Source organism: Panthera pardus, unplaced genomic scaffold (assembly GCF_024362965.1).
Source record: "Panthera pardus isolate Hobbes unplaced genomic scaffold, ASM2436296v1 HiC_scaffold_2, whole genome shotgun sequence".
Classification (NCBI taxonomy): domain Eukaryota; kingdom Metazoa; phylum Chordata; class Mammalia; order Carnivora; family Felidae; genus Panthera; species Panthera pardus.
In genome coordinates this window covers 42,634,118-42,656,704 of record NW_026526765.1, presented here as the reverse complement: position 1 = coordinate 42,656,704, position 22,587 = coordinate 42,634,118, and the positions used below count along the sequence as shown (strand labels likewise).

The 22,587-nt window shown below is 54.7% G+C and overlaps 1 protein-coding gene across 1 annotated transcript; it reads right to left on the bottom strand.

Annotated features, from left to right (window-relative positions):
- Positions 1-4,442: 4,442 nt before the first annotated feature.
- CDX1 (caudal type homeobox 1) lies at positions 4,443-21,279 on the bottom strand. The gene is made up of 3 exons (XM_019464408.2): positions 20,714-21,279; positions 6,279-6,424; positions 4,443-5,746 (listed from the first exon to the last, which is right to left on the bottom strand). Exons 1-3 carry the CDS (start codon positions 21,156-21,158, stop codon positions 5,546-5,548), a joined length of 792 nt encoding a protein of 263 aa, XP_019319953.2. The 5' UTR covers positions 21,159-21,279; the 3' UTR covers positions 4,443-5,545.
- Positions 21,280-22,587: the final 1,308 nt, after the last annotated feature.

The window sequence follows — 22,587 nt, the reverse complement described above, 5'->3', positions numbered from 1 at the left end:
CCAGGGAGACTGTGCATAGAAAGCAGGTAGCACCGGGCCTGGCACATAGCAGGGGCTCAACTGACGTTTATCGACTGACTAGAGGTTGCCCGCTTCTGCCAAGAAAAGGACACAGCAGCCATTAATCAGATAGTTTTCAGTCACCCACGGTATTTATTGTGCCAGATCCTGGGCTAGGTCCTATTGTCTCAACACAGGGACCTGGAGAGACAGATGGTGCTATCCCTATTTTACAGATGAAGAAACTGAAGCAGAGAGGTTGAGTCAAGGTCACAGAGCTAGTGAGTGACCCCAGTGACGGAGTCAGGCCTCATGGACCTTCTGGGCTGGTGGAGGTCTTGAACATGTCTCCTTTCCCTGGGAGAGGTTTGGGAAGAAGAGACAGGGCAAGGGTCGCCGTGTTGTTGTCATGGCTTGTGACTTAGATCGTGAGCACCTGGGTTTCTCCCACCAGCAGTATGACCTCAGGACTGTTAGGATTTCACACCTCTAAGATGAGCCATCAGCCACCCCGTACCCGACTGACCTCTCGGAGCAGCGTGAGGGTCTGTGTGAGCCTGTGACTAGGATAGGAAATTATTAGCTAGAGCATTCATGTTCTTTCATCTATGGGCCTGAACTGGTATAAGCTAGTGGACCCAGCATATGCATTGCAAATCATGCCCCTTTCACTCAAAGGTGTCCCAGTTCAGACACTAAATCATAGGGTTGCCCTACCATCAGCCAACATGGGGAAGATAAGGGTCTGCTGCCTCTCATACCCGCGGAGTCTGGAAGGGGCAAGAAGGGTTTACACTGAAGTGTGCTTCGGGAAAGAGGCTGGTGGGTTCTGGGCACACCTGCTCACCCAGAGGCCCCTTTCTTTAAGTCCGGCCTCAAGGGCAGGCCAGGGGCTCTCCAGATACAGGAGGAAGGAGCCCTTTAGGCCTGAATGTGAAGGGAAGGAACATTTATTGAACCCTACTGTGTTCGTTTGATGAAGGCTTATATCTAATATCTAATTTGTAATTCTTTCCAACAGCTTGGGAAGACAGGTTTGTGCGTCCCCATTTTGCACCTGAGGAACCTGCCTCAGAGTGCAGTGAAGTCATATACCCAAGGCCACACAGAGCACTGAATCTCTGGGCTTTGGAGAGAAGCCAAGAGGGCAAAAGCCAGCAGCTCCTGAATCCAGGAAGGCCCAGGTGGAACCCACCCACCGCCCCCCCCCCCCCCCCCCCCCCCCGCTCCAGGGACTATCACCTCTTCTCTTATAGGACAGGCTCCAGCTTTGCTGAACAACCCCCTCCCATTGGTACGTGGGTTTCATCAGATCCTACGGAAGGTCCGGAGAACTACAGGAAGAGGGAATAGAGGGGAGGCATTGGCTCAAGAGCCCTGGAAGACTGGCTTCTTTATGGCCCCCTCCCAGTTGCACCTGGTCCCCCCAGTCCTGGGGGGAGCCAGCCTTGGGGTAATGGGAGGGAACAGGACTGGATCTTTAGCCTTCCACAAGCAAACACATTATGGGGTGAACACTGCACATCAGAGGCAGTCATTGAGGCTGTGAGTGCAAATGGATCCAGGCTCCCACTTTTCAGATGGGGACACCGAGGCCCAGAAAAGGCAGGACTTGCATAATCGCTGTGTGAAGTAGAGGCAGGGTTAGTCCTGGCATCTAGGAGTCTGAGCCCACTCAGGCTCTGCCCTCCAGATCACAGCTTTCTGCCATCCCCTGCCCTATCACCACAGCCCTTGTTGGAAAAGTCTGGTCTTCATCAAACAAACAAACAAAATCCCAACATCTTCTAGAAGATATTGTCCACATAAGTCAGTCTGCCCACTGAACCCTCAGTCACCCTCAGAACACCAAGCGTGTTTGACGTCCCCTGCAGCCACTGTCCCCTCTCCCCTCTCCCAGAGGAAGTTTGGTTACTACTTGGCAGAAAGACAGCACTTAGGAATCCCAACCAGTAAATAATCTGTCTCTCTTTCCCTCTTCCCGCCCCTCTCTCTCTCCCTCTCTCTCTCTCATTTCTCCTGGTCTCACATCAAACCAGAAGTCTAATGGAGATGTGTGCTGATTTAAGGAAAGTCTTAGATGAAAATGTACTTCCTTTTATTATATACGGAGATATTTTTAAATGCATATAAATAAACATTTTTAATTTGCTGAAACGTTCAGACTGTATCACTGTAGAGCATGTGTTTTGTTACACCAGCGAGTGGCGACTGTAAAAAATGAGGAATCAGGCTGCTGGTCCATCTGGTATGATTCAGAGAAAGTGGCTCTGGTGCGGCCGTGCTGGGACAGGATTGCCCTCCAAAGCCGCCCTCTCCTAGGCCTGCTGTGCTCCCAGGTTCTGCATCCCATTGGCAGGGCACCTCATCCACCAGGAGCCAGGCTGGTTTCCTCGGACAGATCCCCATCACAATCCGTTACACATGCGTGTGCACACACATACCCTGGGGGGCGGGAGACCCTTTCTATTCCTAGAGCTGGGCTGAGTCCTCCCCTAGAGTGGAGCTGTGGCCCTCTCTGCTCTGCCCACACTGATCTCTTGGCAGTCGAGACAGACTGAGGTTCTCAGCGGGGCATTAGGGGTCTGCAGATGAAATTGCATGCAAAACATAGTGCTGATGGGCATGCTTCTGATTTGCTGCAGGCCATGACCAGGCCATGGGCCTTTGAGGGCCAGGCCAAGCCATATCTGATGTTTGTCTGGAGCCCCAGTCTCCAGCCACCGGCGCCTGCCCCCCAGGGGGAACGGGGACATAAAATTGCTATATACAGAACAGAAGTAACAGCAGCTCCTCACAAGAGGAAAGCTAGAATACCTCTTAGCACTGGGCTGGCTTCTGGGTCCGACAGGACAGGAAGGGTCCCTTTCTTGAGCCACAACACCCCAGGCTCTGGGGGGACCCTCTGAGTGATAGGGAACTCATTGTCTCACAAGGCAGCCCATGACACTGCTTGAAAGTCCCTTTAGATAAAGGTTTCCTCTTTTCTGGAGGTTGACAGGTGATCAACCTCACTTGTGGGCCCAACCTAGCCCCCTGACCTTCCACGTGGGCCTCACCTGCTGCTCACCCAGCCTGCCAGGCCCGGCCACTGCCCTCCCGCCAGACAGAGGTTTTCCTGTGGCTGGGGACAGGCTTGCCCTGCCTCAGATCTTCCACACCACCATCTGTCCTCAGCCTTGGGGTGGTGGGGACATTAGGCGGGCCCGCCAGCATCTCACATTAGGACACAACAGCCCCGTAAGCAGGTGGCTAAAAGACAGCACCTACCCTGTGCTAAAATCTGGATAGGTCAAAGTATTTCATTTCCATTGACAAACGAGGAGGCTGAGGCTCAGAGAAGCTAAGTAAGTTGTCTGAAGTCTCAGAGCTTGGAGGTAGTCAAGCTGGAGGCCAGGCCATGTGACAAAACGTGCCATGAACACCGAGTTACAGCTGAAGCATGGCCCTCCAGCCCACAGCATGCCCACACTCCAGAGTGTGTGGTGCTCCCTGGGGTGCTAGCAGGGGCTGGTAGGGGGCTCCCGGGTAGCAAAGCATGGAGAATGCTGGATTAAAGAAAAGTCAAGGGGTTTCTTTGCTGCTGGACATATCAGAGACTTGATGTGTTTACGTGCCACTCTCGCCCCCAGAAGGGTTGAGTCTGCGGGACTTGCCAAACTTATTTGACCTGAGCCACTTCTTAAATGAGGCCCAGAGAGGAGATGCAGTTACCCCAGGGTCACACAGCAAATATTTGTGAAGGTCAGAATCCGCGCGCTGCCAACTGCACCTTCCACCAACCTTCCTCCTCTGCTCTTGGAAGCATAGTCCTTTCCCTGGTACCGCCTTGTTCCCAGGCCTTAGATGCCCACCATCTTCGGGGAAGCTGTGCTGTCTCCCAGGCCACCAGCAGGAGGAGGGGGAAGTGCCTGCTGCTCCCAGGGGCTTGTGTGGGGACTGGATCCACCTTGTGCATTGCTGTCACGTGCCCCAGGAGCAAAGGGCAGGCAGGCAGGCTGCACACACTTTTTATGGCTGGGCCACATCCCAGAACGGTAAACAGGGGCAGGCAGCTGGCACCAGAGGATTCTCAGGAGCGAAGGCCCCAGACTTCTGCCCGCCCCTGGAAGGGAGTTGAGAACAGTAGCTTGTCTCAGGAGTTTAAAAAAAATTATATTTTAAGTTCACATTGTCAGTACTCTTTTTTATGAGTATGTTGGTCTCTTTTTGGTCTGACAGCACCTACTAGACCTTTAGGCCTCAATCCAAACATCACCTCCTCCAGGAAGCCTCCCAGACCTTCTGCTATAAGCTGGGAGCCCACTCTGGGCTCCCCGGATGCTCTGTTCCTTTGATGCCCAGGGCATAGCTCCGACTGGGAACTTTTGTGGGCCAAGGAACTTTTGTGGGCTCAGCCAGGCCTGGCACACGGGGGTTCCCAATGAGTATCATCTGTTGAAAGAAAAATGTGAGCTGAAAGTACTTGAGTAATAAAAAAAAAACAAAACTGATATATTGGGTCTGATGATTCTGCTTATAAGATGCACTTAAAATTTTACATAGTCTCATGGACTTACTCTAACAATGTCCTCTTTTGATCTTTCAAACACATTTTAAAGGTGACCTTGTTACAGGCCTACAGAGACTGGAGGGGACCGCGCAATTGTTAGGGAAGGGTGAGGACGGTTTATGCTTCTTCAGCATCTTCCTTTAATGCTGTGTACAATGATTTTTATACTTCTTTTTAAAGAGAAAAAAAATTTATTCTTGAAGCTGCATCCAAGAGATTCCACTCTATTTACAACGCTTGCCCAGCTGTGAGCGCCGCTTGGTCCAGAGGAAGTCCCCCGGGGACTCCCTGGGGCCTGGGCCCTAAGGGACAGCCTAGTGGGGTGACAGAAACTAGGCAGGTGGACGCTGCCCCTCTGGCCCCCCTTGGCTCCCCCCCATCTAGAGGCCCCACTGAGAATGCTCGCGGGGGGATATGGCTCTGCGGTCCAGAGGGGTCGGTCATCAGAGCCTCTTGCTCTGGTTCCGTCTTGTGGGCTTTGCGCTTTGCATCCAGCCTGGACAGGGGTCAGGGCAATTTGCGGTGGGGGGCAGCCAGAGGGGAGGCTGCAGGAAGAGGCAGGTGTGAGCTGACCGCATCCCTCCCCCTCGGTTCCGGGCTGCAAGCTTTCCATCTTCTCTCAGCTCTGCCCCCTTTCTCCAGAGTCAGTGCACTCCCTCCAGGGGCCTCCCACCCTTGAACCTATGGAAGGGGAGGTGGGACCTAGGGACTTATGGCCCCTCACCTAGCCCTCTGGGGATTGAGACCTCCTACCCTGGGTTCTTTTACCCCCCTGAGGCCTAGAACACAGGAGCTGGAAAGGTCCTTCTCCCATAGGCTCACTGCACAGATGGGCCAAGGGGATGCAAGGGCTGGGTGGGCAACTTGTCCAAGGTTACCTAGAAGGTCAGTGGCAGGGCTGGGACTCAGACCGAGCCTCCTAGGCCTTAACGGGAGCCACATGCCCAGCGTCGGAGTCCCCAGGCCCCCAGCCCGCGGGGTGGGGGCAGGGGGCTATGGCAGATACTCCTCCTTAACAGGCATTGGGGAGGAGGCACCCAAGAGGCTGGCAGAGCTGGGGCCCAGGCCCCCCAGGGACGGCCCAGCTGCGGTGGGGGCCACTTCGTGGGCTGGCGGTGGGGGCTGCTGCTGCTGCTGCTTCTTTTTGTTCACTTTGCGCTCCTTTGCCCGCCGGTTTTGGAACCAGATCTTCACCTGTGGTATCAGAGAGCAGAGATGGGCTAGGTTGGGGGGGGGGGCGGGGGGGGGGACGGGGGAGGAGACCAAAAGGCAGAGCGAGAGGAAGAGGGAGGATAGCTGGGCTCTTATTTCTCCACAGGGGGCTTCGGGCCTCCCTCCTGCACCACCACCCAGACTATTCATGGACGCTGAATACATCCTCCCCGTCTACAACCTGCAACCCTAAAGACAACTTTCTCTGTAACCTCCTCTGTCCCCATTTTCTAAGGCCATGCTCTAACACCCTTCCTCCAGGAAGACTTCCCTGTGCTCCCTGGGACTTAAACAGGAATCATCATAGCCTGCTGTAGCCTATAGCTAAGCAGATCCCCTATCCCCCCCGTTGGGGGTCAGGGATAGTGGGGTTTGGGTTTCTGCTATGCTGTGTGACTATGGCCAGAGACTCAACCTCTCTGTTCTCCCTTGACTGAGTCCGTAATCTGCCTGACAGCTTGGAGGCCAGACTCCCAGTACTGCTCCTGTGGTTAAGGTGGGGGTACCCACACACCTGCCGTTCAGTGAGCCCCAGATTGGCGGCCAGCTCTGACTTCCGCCGGATGGTGATGTAACGGCTATAGTGGAACTCCTTTTCCAGCTCCAGGCGCTGGTGGTCGGTGTAGACCACGCGGTACTTGTCCTTGGTCCGGGTCTTACCTGAGAAGCAGAGGGGCCAGGAGACGTGGTGAGGGGGTGGGTGGGGCCTGTAAAAGGCCCAGGCAGGGCCCCGTGAAGGGAGAAATCCAGGCCCCCAAGGGAGAACCTTGAGGTGGGGAGGGACACACACCGAGGCCTGGGGTAACAATTACTCCCCCAACGTCAGGCTTGGAGACCCCCAACCTGAGAGGCAGGCACTGCTCTCATGCCCATTTGGGGAGGCACTGAGGCTCAGAGAAGAGAAGCCACTCACTCAGGGTTACACAGCAAGCTGCTGGTGGAGCTGGGGTTTCAATCCGGCTCCTCTGACCCTACTGTGATCGCCAGCTCCACCAGCTCTAACCCAGCAGTTTCCAGATGCCGCTGCGCAAAGGACACTTGGGGAGCTTGTGGAAAACACAGCTTCTCAGCCATCCCTGACCCTGTGAACTGGAAAGCCTGGCGATAGAGTCTGCATTTTTAGCAAGCCCCCCTGGTGGTTCTGATTCAGGATCCTGAGACCACAGGCACTCACACCAGCGACACGGAGGGTCACCTGGCAGGCCAGGCCAGATGGAGACTAATGACGAGTCAGCTGCCCCTCTTTCCAGTGCATGAGAAGAGAGTGGGGAAGAGCGACCACAGGTAGAGGCAGAAGCTTGCCGCACCGTCCTGGGGTGGGCGCTCCTCAATTTCCATCAAACCCCTGGTGGCTGCTGGCCCTGAGACCAAACAGAAAACACTGAGACAGCTGGTGGCCTTGAGGACCTGTCAGGTACCTCAAAAGGCCCTGGCCCTAGACACCAAGCCCCAAGCTGGGGTTGGTCTGCCCAGAGCCATCCACACTGCCGCTTCTTCTGCGGGCACAGAGCAGTGACTCAGGCTCAGGCTACAAATATTTACTGAGCTCCTGCTGTGGGCCAACCACTGGGGTATACCAGTAAGCAAAACTAAAAAAAAAAAAAAAAAAAAAATCCCTTCTCACAGTGAAATTAGGTTCTAGTGGAGGGAGCTAGACCAAAATAATTTGATATGTTAATACTACATATTTGATATGTTAGTTGATAGGTATTCCAGAGAAAAAGAAGGCAGGAAAAGAGGACTGGGAATTTGGGGAGGAGAGAGTACGTGATTTTAAATAGAGTCGTCCATGAAGGTCTTACTGAGAAGGGGAATTTAAGCAAAGATCTAAAGGAGGCGAAGGAAATAGCCATGCAGGTGTCTGGGGAAGAGGGTTCCAGGTGCAGGGAACAGCAAGTGCAAAGGCCCCGTGGTGGGCACATGCCTGACATCTGACATGTGTGAGGAACAGTGAGGAGGCTGGCATAGCCAGACTGCAGTGAGCAAGGACAGAGGGGCAGGCTATCCAGAACCTTACAGGCCATGAAAAGGACTCTGGGTTTTACTCTGTCTGGGATGGGAGCCATTGCAGGGTTCTGAGCCCAGGAGACAGGAAGTCTGATGTAGGTTTCAATATGACTTTGGCTGCTGCATGGAGGACAGATTGGCAAGAGGATGGGGGAAGCACAGATAGTCCCGCAGTAACCCAGGAGAGAGAAGGATGTGGCTTGGCTTCTCTACAGGGCTCAGCCTGGGGCCAAGAGCTGGACTTGAGGACCGACTGGGGTTAATGTCAGGGCTCTCTTTGGGGCTGGGATCAGAGGTCTGTCTGGAGAGAATATTAAGAGTCATGCTTGGCCTGGGCTGGTGCGGGGGCCTGACTAAACACCAGCTTCCTTCGTAAGAAGCTGAGAACTTGGCTATAAATAGGAGGCACACGCAAGCACTTTCAGGCCCACACGTGTGTCCCACCAGGGTATGGCGGGTCTTGGAATCACCATCGACCCTGCTCCACCTTACCCAGTTACCCCCACACAGCCTGGCCTTTACCCCCCCGGGGTCACAGCTCTGGCTTTGCCTGTCCCTCAGCACCCCTGTGCTAACCACCCACCCCTCTCCCAGCTCCCGCTCCACTACTAAGCCCACGCAGCTTGGCAGGACGGCCACCGGGCTCCCCAAGAGCCAAATGGTTTTGCGGAAAATGGGAGACAGCAGATGTTTCTGGGCTTTTTTCCTTGGGTTTCCTGCCAGAGCAGCAGAACCGCACTGGACGCTTCCACATCCACTGACCTCAGCCCACCGCCTGATGTAGCACGGGACAACTTCGGCCCTCGGCCAGGTCTGGCCCAGGAAAGGGACAAGGGAGTGGCTGCTGAGGCCTTGGCTCCAGATGGGCCCTTCCTTGGCCTAGAAAATTCAACGCCAACTCAAAAACAGTTCTGCCTAATGCCACCACCCCCAGAGCCCAACAGAGCTCTGCATCTTCGCTGGGCTAACGCCAGAAGGGCTCGGTTTAGTCTCCTCCCATTTTAAGGATGAAGAGACTAAGGGTTCCAGCAGGTTATACAACTGCTGGAGGTCCAAATAATAGAGACCTCGTGAGTCCTTCTAGTTCAACCTCCCTGTACAGTCGGGGTCACTGAAGCCCCCTGCAAGTGTGGACTTGCCCAAGGCCATGTCATCTGGTCTAGAGTCCCACTCCTTGCTCCTGGCACAACTCCCCACCCCGTCAGGCTTAGGGTCCACAGAACCCCCCAAGAGGCCCCCTAATCCTGGGCAAGAGACGCTCAAAGAGCAGACCACTGCTATACTTGTACTTCTGGGAAGGGAGGGGCCAGATCATGGTGAGGACAGGCCCCCGAGAGCCCTGGGCTGGGGCTGGATGGTCCACAGGCTGGGTGGGCCCTTGAAAATTCCCAGAACACTCACAGCCTGAAGTGGGGCTGCAAGGCTCCCTTCCCACCCAAACAGCCTGAGATTACGAGCAGCGCTTACAAAGACACCCTTTTCCTCAGGCACCCAGGGCTCCTTCCCATTTTTTCTGATGAGCAAGCGGGGATCCATCACACCCAGTTTTGTAATGGGGGGAAACTGGGGCTCAGAAGGGGGGCATCTTTGCCGAGGGCCATCCTGCCTGGTAGCGGTATAAACCCTGGGCTCTGGCCACTCAAACCGTAGCTTGACTCATCCCAGATTTGAGGAGGGGGGTACCAGATAGGAGATAGGGCTCTAGCCACGTAATTATCTCTTGCTGTTCTTGCCAGGGCAGACCCAGCCCCCAGACCCTGTCGCCTCCTCTCTGGGCCCAGGAGATGGGGCTGGTAAGCTCAGGAACCACTGGCCAACCTCTGTCTGGTGAAGCTCTCAAAGCACACCATTTTACTGCTAAGAAAATGGCTCTGCCGAAGAACAAAACATTTGGTATCACACTGTGGTCCGGGAACCAACAGATCCCATATGCTGTCCACGGAGTAATAACTGGAACATTCTCCTTGGAGCCCAACTTGGTACTATCTAGCCTCATTTAACACGCACCCTTCAACCCATTAATCCCAATTCCTGGAATTGATCTCACAGAAAAAGTGCCCAAAGCTATGGCTGTTTTGAAAGGCACAAGACTAAAAACTGTACACGTCTACACGTAGGGAAGTTGCTAAACAAGAGACGGTAGGTCCACGAAGAGGAACACTATACTGGGGGGTCTGGGTGGCTCAGGTGGCTGAGCGTCTGACTTGGGCTCAGGTCGTGATCTCGCAGTCTGTGAGTTCGAGCCCCGCGTCGGGCTCTGTGCTGACAGCTTAGAGCCTGGAGCCTGCTTCGAGTTCTGTGTTTCCCTCTCTCTCTGCTCCTCCCCTGCTCATGCTCTGTCTCTCTCTGTCTCTCAAAAATAAATAAAATGGTGAGAAAAAAAAAAGAAAGAAAGAAACTATAAAGGTCCCTACATACTAATATGGAGTGATTTCTAAGATATGTTGAGGAAAAAAAAAGACAAAATAGCGTGAATGGCATATTACTGTTTTTTTTGTATAAAAATGGGGAGACACACACACATACATACACACTCACACATGTATGTGTACCCATAGAATTCTTTCTAAAAGAATATACAAGCCAATAACAGGGTTGCCTCTGGAGAGGGAGCTAGAAGCTGTGGGGCCTCAGGAAGGTGAGAATGTAAGAGTCTTTGAGAGGATTCTCTTTTCCTTTTCCTTTCTTTTCTTTCCTTCTTTCCTTTCTTTCCTTCTTTCTTTCTTTTTCTTTCTTCTTTCTTTCTTCTCTTCCTTCCTTCTTTCTCTTCTTTCTTTTTTCTTTCTTTCTCTCTTTCTTTCCCTCCATCCCTTCCTTCCTTCTTTTTCTTTCTTTTTCTTTCTTTCTTTCTTTCTTTCTTTCTTTCTTTCTTTCTTTCTTTCTTTCTTTCCTTTATTTCCTTCCTGTCTCTCCTTTATTTCCTTCCTTCCTCTCTCTCTTATGTTTATTTTTGAGAAAGGGAGAGAGAGAGAGAGAGAGAGAGAGAGAGAGGGAGAGAAAGAAAACAAGTGGGGGAGGGGCAGAGAGAGAGAGGGAAACACAGAATCTGAAGCAGGTTCTAGGCTCTGAGCTGTCAGCACAGAGCCCGGAATGGGGCCCGAACCCACGAACCACAAGACCATGACCTGAGCTGAAGTTGGACGCTTAACTGACTGAGCCACCCAGGCTCCCCTCATTTGTTATTTTCCTTCTTCCTTCCCTTCCTTCCTTCCTTTCCTTCCTTCCTTCCTTCCTTCCTTCCTTCCTTCCCTCCTTCCTTTCTCTTTTCTCTTTCTCTCTCTCTCTCTCTTTTTTTTTTACCATGTGCGATATGAATTTGTATTTTTAATGACAGTCAGGAGCCCTGGGCTCCAGTCCCAGCTCTAGGCCAGAACTCTTGACTGCCCCAAGCCACCCTCCCTTCCCCCTCCTATGAGCACCTGCGCCACCCAGGAGCCCAGGAAGGAGGGGGCAGGGAGGTGTGTGAGAGCAGCAGGCAGGGAGAGGGCCCTGGGATGAATGATTTACAGGCCCCTGGGATGCTGGGGCTGAGAGGGAAGTCTGGGCTCCTGCAACAGGTGTCTGACGGAGGCCAGCCGCTCCCAGCCACCTAATGAATAACCCTCCGGGCCAGATGCCAGTGCGAGTGGGTGGGAGGAGGGGTGGGGAGCCCCCTCCAGCTCTTCAGTGGTGAGCACACCAGGGAAGATCCTCGGATAACTCACCCAAATGAGAGGCTTTCTCTTTGCTCAGGCTTTGGGACACGAGGAATGGCCCATCCGTGTGCACTGGGCGGCTGTGGAGGTAGCAAAGTCCCCATCTCCGAAAGCATGCACACTGGAGGTCCTGGGAAGCTCTTTAAAAGCACAGATTCTAAGCCAGAAATTCAGATTCAGTGGGGCTAAAATGGGACTCAGGGATTTGATGTGTGACGAGCTCTCAGGTGTCCCAGGCATGAGGTGGTCTGAGCAAGCAGACCTCTGGGATTGTGCAGTACAGCTTCTCACTGGCTGGGTGATCTAGGACCAGTCACCTCAGCTTTCTGAGCATCATGTTCTGTATCTATACAATGCAGGCAACTAACATTCTAATAATGGCCAACACGTCCACGTGTGGACACGCACACATCTCTCAACAATTTATGAAACCGGGCAACTGTGATCCCTACTTACAGATAAGCAAACTGGGGCTCAGAGAGGTCCACACATCTGGCAGGTGGGATTTCAACCCAGGTCTGTCGAGCCTCAGAAAGAGCACTAGAACCTCTCACACAGGGTGAGGACTCCCATAATTATCTCCAACCACCGGGGGGCACAGCGGATCACTTGACATAAATGGAGGACGCCTAGCGCAGTACCTGGCACTTAGTAGGTGCGCAAGGATGGGCAGACCGTGCTGATTTCCAACAGTGGCACGATAAGCCCTGTAGCAGAAAGGCTGGGAAATGGATCTGGGCAATGGGGGATGTGCTGGATGAGACTGTTTATTTATAAGGTCCTCTCCAACTTGGAAACATGAGGCTCCCAATGTTTGTTGATTCTCTGGTTGTGTTTGTTATTTTTGCCGAAAGAATTCTAAGACCGATTTCCCTGTCTGAGAGCCTAGATACCGGGCCTGCCCAGCTGGAGGATAGGGGACAGGAGCCACAGCGGCCTGCGGTGGGGCCTTCCCACCCAGCCTGGGCCAGGCGAGGACAGAGTTCAGCCTCTGTCCCCAGGGCGGGGTGGGTGGCTCCAGGAAAATCGAATGGCCCCCGGGTCAGCACTTCCTTTGTCCTCTTCCTGCTAGGTTTGTGGCCCTGGGGAAGCCACTGCCAGTTCCGGCCCTCAGGGCCTGGAACACCGACCCAGCCTCAACCCTCCATGCCCTCTCCCTGTGTGGTCCAGCCCCATCCTGACTGTGCATCACAATCCCCCCCAACACACAAACACACACGCAGTATGCGCACATGTACGCAGGTAGGCCTGTTAAAAATACTCCAGCCCTGATCCACGGCATCCTGCTCTCCCTGCCGTCTCTGGCAGCCCACGGACGCTATTCTGCACCACTAGCCGAAGTCAGTGTTTCCTGGCCCCAATTCTGTGCCATCTGTGTGGTCTTGAATAAGCCCCTTCTCCTCTCCAGGCCTCAGTTTCTCCCGTGCATCAGAAGAAGATCAGCGCTGAGGGCCTGTAGATTCTGAAGTTCTCTGCAGCTCTGAGCCCTCCTCTAAGGGCTTGGGCCCAGGCCGAAGGACTTGACAAGTGACTAAACTTCTTCGGGCTTTGGACGGGAAAGCAGTTTGTAAAGGGCAAAGAGCTAAGGGGATGTCAAGGACAGCTGAGCTATTTGTGGAAGCGGATGCGGGAAGGGTCCCTAGGGAGACAGAGGAATGCGGCCCGATGGGGAGCTGCAGGGCAAGGAACACACTGGCCTGCGAGTGGGGAGATCCGGCCGGCCGCTGCGTATGGATGTTCGGCTTGGGCTTGATTCTCCATCCCGCCAGCAGGGGTGGGACCTCTGCTGTGGCAGCCCTGACCTGGCCGGTTTCATGATGAATGGATGTCCCTTCCTGGGCCCTGAGGGTGTCTACTGCGCCCTGATTGGGTCCTTGTTCCGGCTGTGTGGCCAGGCCCCAGGCTGCTCCATCACGGTTCCTCATTCAAGCTCTGGAGCAGGGGTGAGGCTGGCATGGCCGGGGGGAGGGGCATGGGGAGGTCCTGCAGCCTTAGGCCAGCTTCTCCTCCCCACTGTCGCCCTCCTTCCCAGCCACAGCACTCAGCTGGCACTGCACCCTCTCCTCCCAGGCCACCCTGGCATCGTCCCCTGCCATGTCTTCTCCGTGGAGGCACACGGCCTGGCCTGGCTGAGGGAGGCAGTGAGGAAGACAGAAAAGTTCAGGGTCGGGGAGACCTGTCTGTTCCACCCCCGCCTGGCCACAGGCCAGCGACGTGAGCCCAGGCAAGTCACCGAACCTCTCTGGATGCCAGGAATACACCTGTAAACTGAGGACACGAATTAACTAACTAGTGGCTAGTTAGCAGACTGGACAGAAGAGATACCCAGCACTTCCGCGATCACAGAAAGTTCAACTGGACAGCCCTCCTAGACCAAAACCCTCCCTCGGGCCAGATGCCCACAGCTGTGTCGCATCCTAAGCGGAGTGTGCTTGTATATCTGCAAAGCAGCCTGTTCTTTACATCCACCACCTACTTGTATTTTCCCTCGGTTTTTCCACAGGGGAGCCAAAAAATAAGGGGGGGCCCTTGACCCAGAACAGCCCTTCCACGACTGGCAAACAGCGACTGTGTCCCTCCGCGTCTTCCCCCAGGCCTGAACAGCTTGAGGCCTCTCTGAGCTGTTTCCCGGTGCCCCTTTCAGCCTTGCCCTACCAGGGTCACCCTGGAAGTCAACTTCCTGCCCAACTGTCTGCAGGCCTGCGTCCTGAGGTCACACATTCTGGGTGCGATGCAGGGAGGGGCTCTAGGCTCCAGCCCTTTCCTGGATCACGGGGTGACCTTTGCAAGCCCCCTCCCCTCAGCGCCTTGCTCCCCCGGTCGGCTCCGCGAGGGTAGGGACAATGCCGTCTTGCTCCCACAGCCCCACAATGGTGCCTGACACACAGTGAGTACCTGATGAGTCTTTGCTGAATATGCAACACAAATCTGCTCCTTGGCCTCCTTCATCTCGGTAAATGGCTACCACCCTCCAGATACTCAGGCCAAAAGCCCAAGAGGCACTTCAGGCCCCCACAGCCAGCCCACCAGCTGGTCAGCTCAACCTCAGTCCTTCTGTCCAGCTCCCCTGCTCCCAGAGCCTTAGTCAAAGCCACTAATCTAATGCAGAAATGTGCAGTTCTGGGGTCAGAAATACCTGCATTTGAGGAAATGCTAAGCATGTGCCGAGTACTTACTAGGTACTAGTTGATGTCGTTATTACTATGGTAGATGATCAGGATTGATTTGTTAAACCATTCCTTCCCCTCTTTCATGGGAGGGGGGCAGATTAAAAACAAACAAACAAAATAATTACAAACTGGGATTAGCATGAAGGAAAGTAAGCATAGAGCTGAGAGCCAGAATAAGTTGCAGGGGTGGAGGGTGGGGGGGAACTCCTTTAATTATTTTGGGGGGGTCTCCTGGAGGAGGTGACATTTCAATCAAGACCTGAAGGCTGAGGAGGTTTCTATATCAAAGATGAGAGGAATGTGCCAGGAAGAGAGAACAGCATGTGCAAAGGCCCTGTGGCAGAGAGTAGCAGAGCAAGGGGCAGATAATGCCAGCTCCCGAGAGCCCCCAGTCTGCCTTCCTGGCCAGAGTCCCCAGTCTGCCTACCTGAACGAATAAATGAACGAATGGGAGAGGCACATGGTAAGGCTGGAGAGACCAGCAGAGCTCTGAGCCCTGGGGTGAGGGGTTTGAATTTGGTTTCAAGAGCAACGGGAAGTCACGGGAAGGTGTTGAACTTGAAGGGTCAATCTTGGCTTCCACTAATGTCTGCCCCCTCCCTGTGCACCCCTACAAGCTTGAGGGCTGAAGTGTGGCATGGGGAGGGTTCAAACAAGTTAACCCACGTTGACTCCAGACGCAAACGTTGTTTCCAAATCCCAGGAGCTCCAGAACAGAAACCGGAGGGCCAGCGCACGAAGATAACTTCCTCCTGACCAGCCAGACCCTACTGCTAACAAAGCTGTTTTAGACCTTCAGAATGATTCCCTGAGCTCTCGGCAGCAATATCTGCCAAAGCGGGGGGGGGGGAAAACACCCAACCAAAAAAAGCCTTCTGCCACCTTCTAACTGGGTCATTCCCCTTCCCAGCTACATCTGAGAGACGAGGTGTCAAATCCAGCTTCTGCCTAGAGAACCAGTTTTAAACAGCCTGGCCCCTGCTGTGCCCACCCTCCCCCCATCCGCGTCTTCCAGCTCCTCCCTGACCAGCCTCCTTTCCACCCCCCCCACCCCCCCCCGGGCTGGGACGCACATGGGCAGGGGTCTGGGGTTGCTGAGTGGGTTGCTTTCTTTGATAGATACTCCCTAGGCCGTGGAGTCTGGGTTTGAAGCCCGTGCCGTTTGCATCCTAGCTATGTGAGCTCGAGCAGGTACCTTACCCTCTCTGAGCCTCATTAACTTTATCTGTAAAATGAGGCTAATAATAGATCCTCGCACCTCTTAAGGTCCTTACGAAGCTTAAGTGAGAAAACCCGTGCAAAGTTCTTGGCACGCTGCCTAGTGCACAGGGAGGACTCAACCAATGCCATAGTTCTCGGCTTTGCCACGAGCTCCTGCCCCCGGGAAGGCATGGTGAGAAGGACGGGGCTGACTCTGACAGGTCCTTGAGGGAGATGGAAGGGGTAAAGAAGACAGTGGTAAATGCTGTGAAAACAAGGGCCTGACGTAGTGCTTGGAGGGGAGGAAACCAAGGAGGACTTTCTAGAGGAGGTGGCCGTGGCAGCGAAGGCACAGCGTTTGAACTAGTGAAGATGTAGGAAGGAAGGGTGGGTAATTTAGGTTGAGGGACCCGGACTGGAGAGGCAGGGAGTGTGAGGTGTGTGTTTCCGTGCACCTGCTAGGGACAGGCAGAGACAGTCATAGGCACTGATATACTAAGTACCTACTGTGTGCCAAGCAGAGAGGCTGGGCTCAGTGGGCCCCATTGCTTCAAGGTACAATCCTATTATTATCCTAATGTTATCGTGGAAGAAACTGAGGTTCAGAGAGACGATCCAAGTTAACTTGCCTGAGGCTCGGCAGCTTCTAACAGAAATGCAGTCCGAGGCCTGAGGCTCCCAAACGCAGCCGTAAGCCACCCCCAGTAAGCATTTCTGTATCTAGACAAACTAGTGAGAGAGTGTCTTCAACAGCCCTCTCAAGAGGGCTCTGAATGCCACAGAAATGGGGCTGGATTTGAAAGCAATGAAATGACATACAACGAGACGGGCATTCCAAAGGCAGTGGAGAGCCACGGAATGCTCTGGATCAGGCGATGTGCCTTGAAAAGGTACATCTGGTAATGGCTGTGAGGACAGCTGGGGTATCAGAGAGAGGGTGAAGGTGAGAGGCCAGGCTGGTGGCTGTGGCAACAGGCCAACAGAGGGGATCTGGATTGTGGTGGGGAGAGGAAAGTTCATCCCCTCGCCGGGCCTCAGTTTCTCTGTCTGAAATCTGAAGGGGCTGGCCCAAGACCTAAACCCTGCTGCAACAGCTTCATCATCCCCGTGAGCATCTCCCTGGCCTGTGTGGGACATCAACTACCCCAAAGGCCACTAACCTGCGAAGTATTGTCGATTCCCAAGGAATAGATGCTGAGCCTTTGACAGAGGGTGATGTATAACCCTCTTAATGACAAAGCTGGTATTTATATACGCCAACAGGGAAGACCACAAAATAGGACCCCTTATAGTCCTGTCCTATCCTGGTCCCAGTCAAGTGACAGCAATCACTCAGAATTGGTTAATATTTTGATTATGGGATGGAGCCCAACAGCCTCTCCCTCCTCTCTCCAGTTCTCACTGTCCCGCAGGGTAAAGCCAAGGTGGTAGTCCCAGTCTCATCTCAGCCACCTCCTCGGCTGAGGCCGCAGTACCGTCCCAGGAGGGAGAGGGGGAGCAACCAGGCTTCCATCACAGGCAAGAGCTCGATCAGCTGGACAGTCATGGGCCCATCTCCAGGGCTGGGACCTCAGAAACATGTCAAAGCCCAGATCTCATCTCCCCCCCTCTTCTCTCAGAGCTGTCTTACTGTTCCTCACACTTGTCTTGTTCATCCATTCAACAAAATGTATCGAGCCCCTACTAAATGCCATGCACTGAGATGGCATCTGGAATGTAGTGATGGGCCAAATGGACGTGGCTCTGGACCTCATGGGCATTTACCTTGGTGGGTGGGAAAACAGACAACACACACACACACACACACACACACACACACAAGTGGGTAAACTGATAGCAGGGTTAGTGCTCTGAATGAAACATGGCGAAGATTATCAGTGTGTGTATAGGGGGAGCCTTCCCTGGGAAATCATGGAGGACCTCTCTGAGGAGATGACCATCAAGCTAAGACCTAAAGGGTGAGAAGGAGCTAGGCCTGCCAAGAGTTAGGGCCAAGGAGTTTTCAGGAAGAGGGAACAGCACACACACAAGACCTGCAGCAGGTCATGGCACATCTGGGAAAGTAAAAGAAGGCTGGAGTGTCTAGAGCTTGGTGGCCAAGGAGAGAGTAAATAGCCTGGGGCGAGGCTGGGGAGGCAGGCGGGGGCCAGGTGCTGATGCTCTACAGTCTGGTGGACTTCAGGGAGTCTAGATTTTCCAACGGGAAACCATCGGAGAAATTGTAACAGACTCCCCCAACATCTATCCCAGCTCAGCCTCCACTGGTGCGAAACAAGTACATTGTTTGCCGTCCCTGGGCTTCAGTTCCCCAACTGCCTGTTTGGTCTCCCAACTGTCCGGTTCAAATGTTCTAGAGTGCTAGAAGCTCAGGTGCAGGAGAGAAGGGGCTGGCAAGAGGACCAGGTGGCCAGCAACATTTGTTGCGGGGGGGGGGGGGGTGTGCTGGCAGGTGCTGACCTTCCCTTTGCCATCCTAGAGAGCAGCATTACACAGGCAGCACGCCAGAGCCCCGGGGTCTTCATGGCTCAGAAGGAGAAACTGAGGCCACAGTAGGTGGGGGGCGGGGGGGTGCTTGGCCTCTCTCTCAGGATAGTTCTGTAACCCCATTCCAATCCTGCCCCATCTCAGGAACACTGGTCACATGTCCCTGGGCAGACAGGCACCAGCTTCTAGCTTCTAGAAAGCTGGCGAGCCTGTGTCCTCAGCAGAATAAGTCTAACCTGGCTTCTGGGGCAGCCACTCTCCTTGGGAGCCTGCAAACCTCCCTTGGCCCTCTCTTTCTACTTTCTGGGAGTAAAAGGGGAAAGGTGTTTTGCCTTTGGGCAGACTTACAGCTGGGCCTCCTATCTGCCTGGGGACAACAGTTTTCAAATGACTGGTTGAGACCAGAGGCTGGGGCCGTTCCCTTGAAGATCCTATGCCCAGAGAGGAACGGCGATTTGCCTGACATCACACAGCCTGAAAGTTCCTCCAGGCCTCCCACCTGTCCTCTGACCCCCACTGGCGCACCCTCTCCAGGTCCTTGCTCCTGAGGAACTCCTCCTCCATCTGGACCTCTCCCAGCTGCCACCTCACCATCCATCTCCAAAGCTGCCTGATCAGGAGGAAGCAACAACTAGAATAGAGAAGCAGGAAAAGCAGGCTTATTTCTCCAGGGAACGGACACAAAACCGGGAGTCAGTGGCCCCAGACACCTCCTCTCATTCAATCTAACGCAGGGTTCTCAACCAGGGTCAACGGAGAAATCATTTTGGAGCTTCTAGAATCCCTTGGATTATCTGCTGAATTAGGCAACACTTTTTTTCTAGGGGGAAGATTTGTATTTTCCACCAGATTTTTCTAAAGGGCCCCTTTAAAATCAAACAAAGGTACAAGACCCTTCCCTATCATGTCACAGATGGTAAAACTGAGACCCAGAAAAGATGACTAATTTAAGAGAAGCTATTGTTTAGAGGATTAGAACACAGGCCTGGTGGTCAATTGGCCAGGGTTCAAGTCCCAGCCCCACCATTTACTGGTTATACGTCCTTGCATAAGGGTTTAACCCCTCTAGGTTGTAGATTTTTCATCGTAAAAATGGGGATGATGACAGTACCTTCAATAATGTTGTAAGAATTAAATGGGTTAATGCACGCAAGGTCTTAGGCAGTGCCTGGTCCGTTAGTAAGTGTTCCATAAATGTTAGCTGTTAGTATTTAGCCAAGGTCACACAAATGAATGGCAGAGCTGGGGCATCCACCCCAGTCCTCTGAGGCCTCTGGAGGCTGATAGGAGCTTCTGTGTCCCTGGGCCTCCCAAGAAGGTGCTACAATTATAGCCAGACCTCCCCAGCATCTGCCCCAGCGAGTGAGGAGTATGTGTGTAGGGACATGGGGGTGAAGAGAGAGAGGAGGTGGGGGAAGTCCCAGGCTCCCTCCCAGCTGGAGGAAGGGGGGAGGGGTCGGACATCAAAGGGTGGGCAGGCCAACTTCCCGCCCCTAAGGCCAGGTGGCCTTTGTCAGGACAGGCCGGACACAGTCGGGACAATGGGGTATCGTGTTCACTTTCCGGCCAACAGGAGTCACTACTGAGCCAAGGGGCAGCCTGTTACATGACAAAGGGGGGACCTATAAAGGAGGTCAGGCCGCCCCTCATTAAAGCTGGCCCTTTGTCCTGCCCCCTCCTCTGCCTTTGAAGAGGGTGGATCAGAGAGGCCTGCCTGGGGGCAGGAGGTTCACTGTCTCAGGAGCCAAACAGTAGCCACCTTCCCAACTGCTCCTGCTTTCCCCTCCCCCAGGGTCAAGAGTTCAGGGAGGGCCCTGGGATGGCAAGGTATGGACCCCCACACCAATTCAACCGAAGAGGGCTCTTTTTCAGTCCAAAGGATATGACCCGCCACTCTCTCCACTGTACTGATGGGGGCACTGAGACCTGGAAAGGAAAGTGATCCGCCCGTGTTCACACAATCAGTGCACCGCCCCTTCTGGGTATGGTGTGCAGCTTCCTCTTGGGGCTGGGATAGGGAGTGGAAGAAACGGATGACCACCAGGGCCAGTGTTGCTGAAAGAGCCCTGGCATAAACCTGGGGACCCGCGTTCTAGTTCCAGCCTTGCCAGGCAACCACAAGGCGAGTTTCTTCACTTCTAAGGGTCTCCGTTTCCCTATCCATACAGAAGGACAGGTTGTGCTTCCTAAGCTAAGGCTCAGGCAGGCTGGGATTCTGAAGGGGGAAGCTCAGAGAACAGCACCCCCCGACCAGAGAGGTCAGGGAGGCCCAAAGGGGGGACCCACGCGGGACCACGGCAAGGGTGAGACAGGGGGCAACTGGGCCTGGCCCCAGCACCTGCCGGTGCCCAGGGGAACCTTCCAAAGGCTCAGGGCAAAGGAGGGGTCCTTACCGCTGCCACAGCCGCCTCCCGCCGCCACGCTGCGCCGCATCCACTCGTAGGGCGTCCGCCTTTGCGCTCCGGGCGAGGACGGTGCGCCCGGGCCGCCGAGGGGCTGCGCCAGGAGGCTTGGGCCAGGCCCAGGGGGCGCGGGCACCGGGCTAAAGTCCGGAGGGGGCCCGAATGCCAGCGGGGCTGGGCTGGCGGCGGGGGCCGCAGGGCCTGGGCCATAGGCGGCGGCCCAGTCGTCCTTGGGCGCAGAGAAGGGCGCGCTCCAGGCCGCAGAGGGTGCGGGGGCCGGCTCCACGTGAGAGTAGCCGGTGAAGTCGGGGTACTGCGAGGGCCCAGGGGGCGCGGGCGGGGGGCCGTAGGCTTGCGGGCCCAGGCCGAGGCTCGCGGGCCTGGCGGGGCCGGGGTAGACCGGAGAATCCTTGTCCAGCACATAGCCCACGTACATGGTGGCCGCGGGGCCCCGCGCGCATGCTGGGCCCTGGAGCCGCCGCTGCCGGCCGCCCCGACGAGCAGACTGTTCACCTGAACTCGCGGGCCCTGCCGCCGCGCCCGCCCCACCCAGGCCTTTTATAGCTCCGGGCGCCCGCGGCCCCAGCCCGGGCGGGTTTGCATTTCAAAGCGGGGGGGAGCCTCCGCGCCGCGAATCAAAGGGGGAAACCCGTCGGGGGCGGGGGGTTCAAAAGGAGACAAATTGCTGCCCCAAGCGGGAGGTGGACGGGCCGGGGCCTGGAGGGGGCGGGGGCGCGGAGGACGCGTCCCGGGCGAGCGTCGAGGCATCGCTAGGTGTGGGGCTCCTGCGGGGCCGACGGCCTGGCGGCCCGAACACTTCCTTCTCCCTGGGCCGCGTGGACCGCCCGTGACCCCATCTTACAGGTGGAGAAAAGGGATCCGAGGGGCCGGCGGGGGGAACCCCAGGCCAGCGTCACACAGCCACATCGGGCCTGTGGCGCACTCCGCAGTGAACAGCCTGAGGTGAGGGGGCAACCTGACTTCAAACAGGGTTCCCTCTGTAAGGTAGCGGGTCCTTAATGTTGGGGGGGGGAGGGGTCACGACCCCTCTGAGCCTCCGAAGCAAGCTGTGGAGGTTTTTCCGGGAAAATGCACATATGCACATACAGGAGTCTGCATACAATCGGGGAGTTTTCCTGAGTTGACTCTCCAGAGAAAGTTCTTAAAGAGGAGCATCTTTAAGAGGACATTCTAGGGAATTTTTCACAATTCTCTCAGCAGGCGCTTCCCTCCCCCGCCCCCTTTATTTTACTAAGAAGTTTCAAACATACACACAAGTGGAATTTGTAATGAGCCACTATATCCCCATCACTCAGCTTCAACCATTATCAAGTTTTTGTAAGTTATTTTATCGACTCCCCTCTTTTTGCCAGAGTATTTTAAAAACAAACTTCAAACACCGCGTCATTTCACCCCTACATACTTCCGCATGCATCTCTAAAACGCATGGACACTTTCTTACATAATATGCCATTAGACACATCTAACAAAATTAACACAAATTCTTGAGTCTTATCTAACACTCAGTCTGGATGCAAAATTCTCCAGTTGATTTTTTTAACAGTTGGCCTGTGTGATCAAGGTCTAAAAGCTTTGGTTCACTTATAGAGCTGGGGCCCATTGGTATTTTAAACGCTTCATGCGTGTCCCTCCCCCTATTAAAGAAAGACTGGTAAACATTTCACAGCTACCCAAGAGGGAGTGTGTAAAACAGCTGAGGAGCCCGGAACGGGCAGCAAGGCTGAGAGATTTGGGGAAGGATTCATGAAGGACAAGGCCCTGGGTCAGGAAGTCTTGGGGAGATGGGTTCCCTTTCCACGGGGGGTGGGGTTCGGTGCCAACGAGCTGCACAGAAGCCCCCAACG

Coding starts and splice junctions, on each gene's coding strand:
- CDX1 (XM_019464408.2), bottom strand. CDS start 21,158: ATGTACGTGGGCTATGTGCTGGACAAGGATTCTCCGGTCTACCCCGGC. Junction 6,425..20,713: donor GGGAGGCGGCTGTGGCAGCG/GTAAGGACCCCT, acceptor TCTGCTTCTCAG/GTAAGACCCGGACCAAGGAC. Junction 5,747..6,278: donor TGGGGCTCACTGAACGGCAG/GTGTGTGGGTAC, acceptor CTGATACCACAG/GTGAAGATCTGGTTCCAAAA.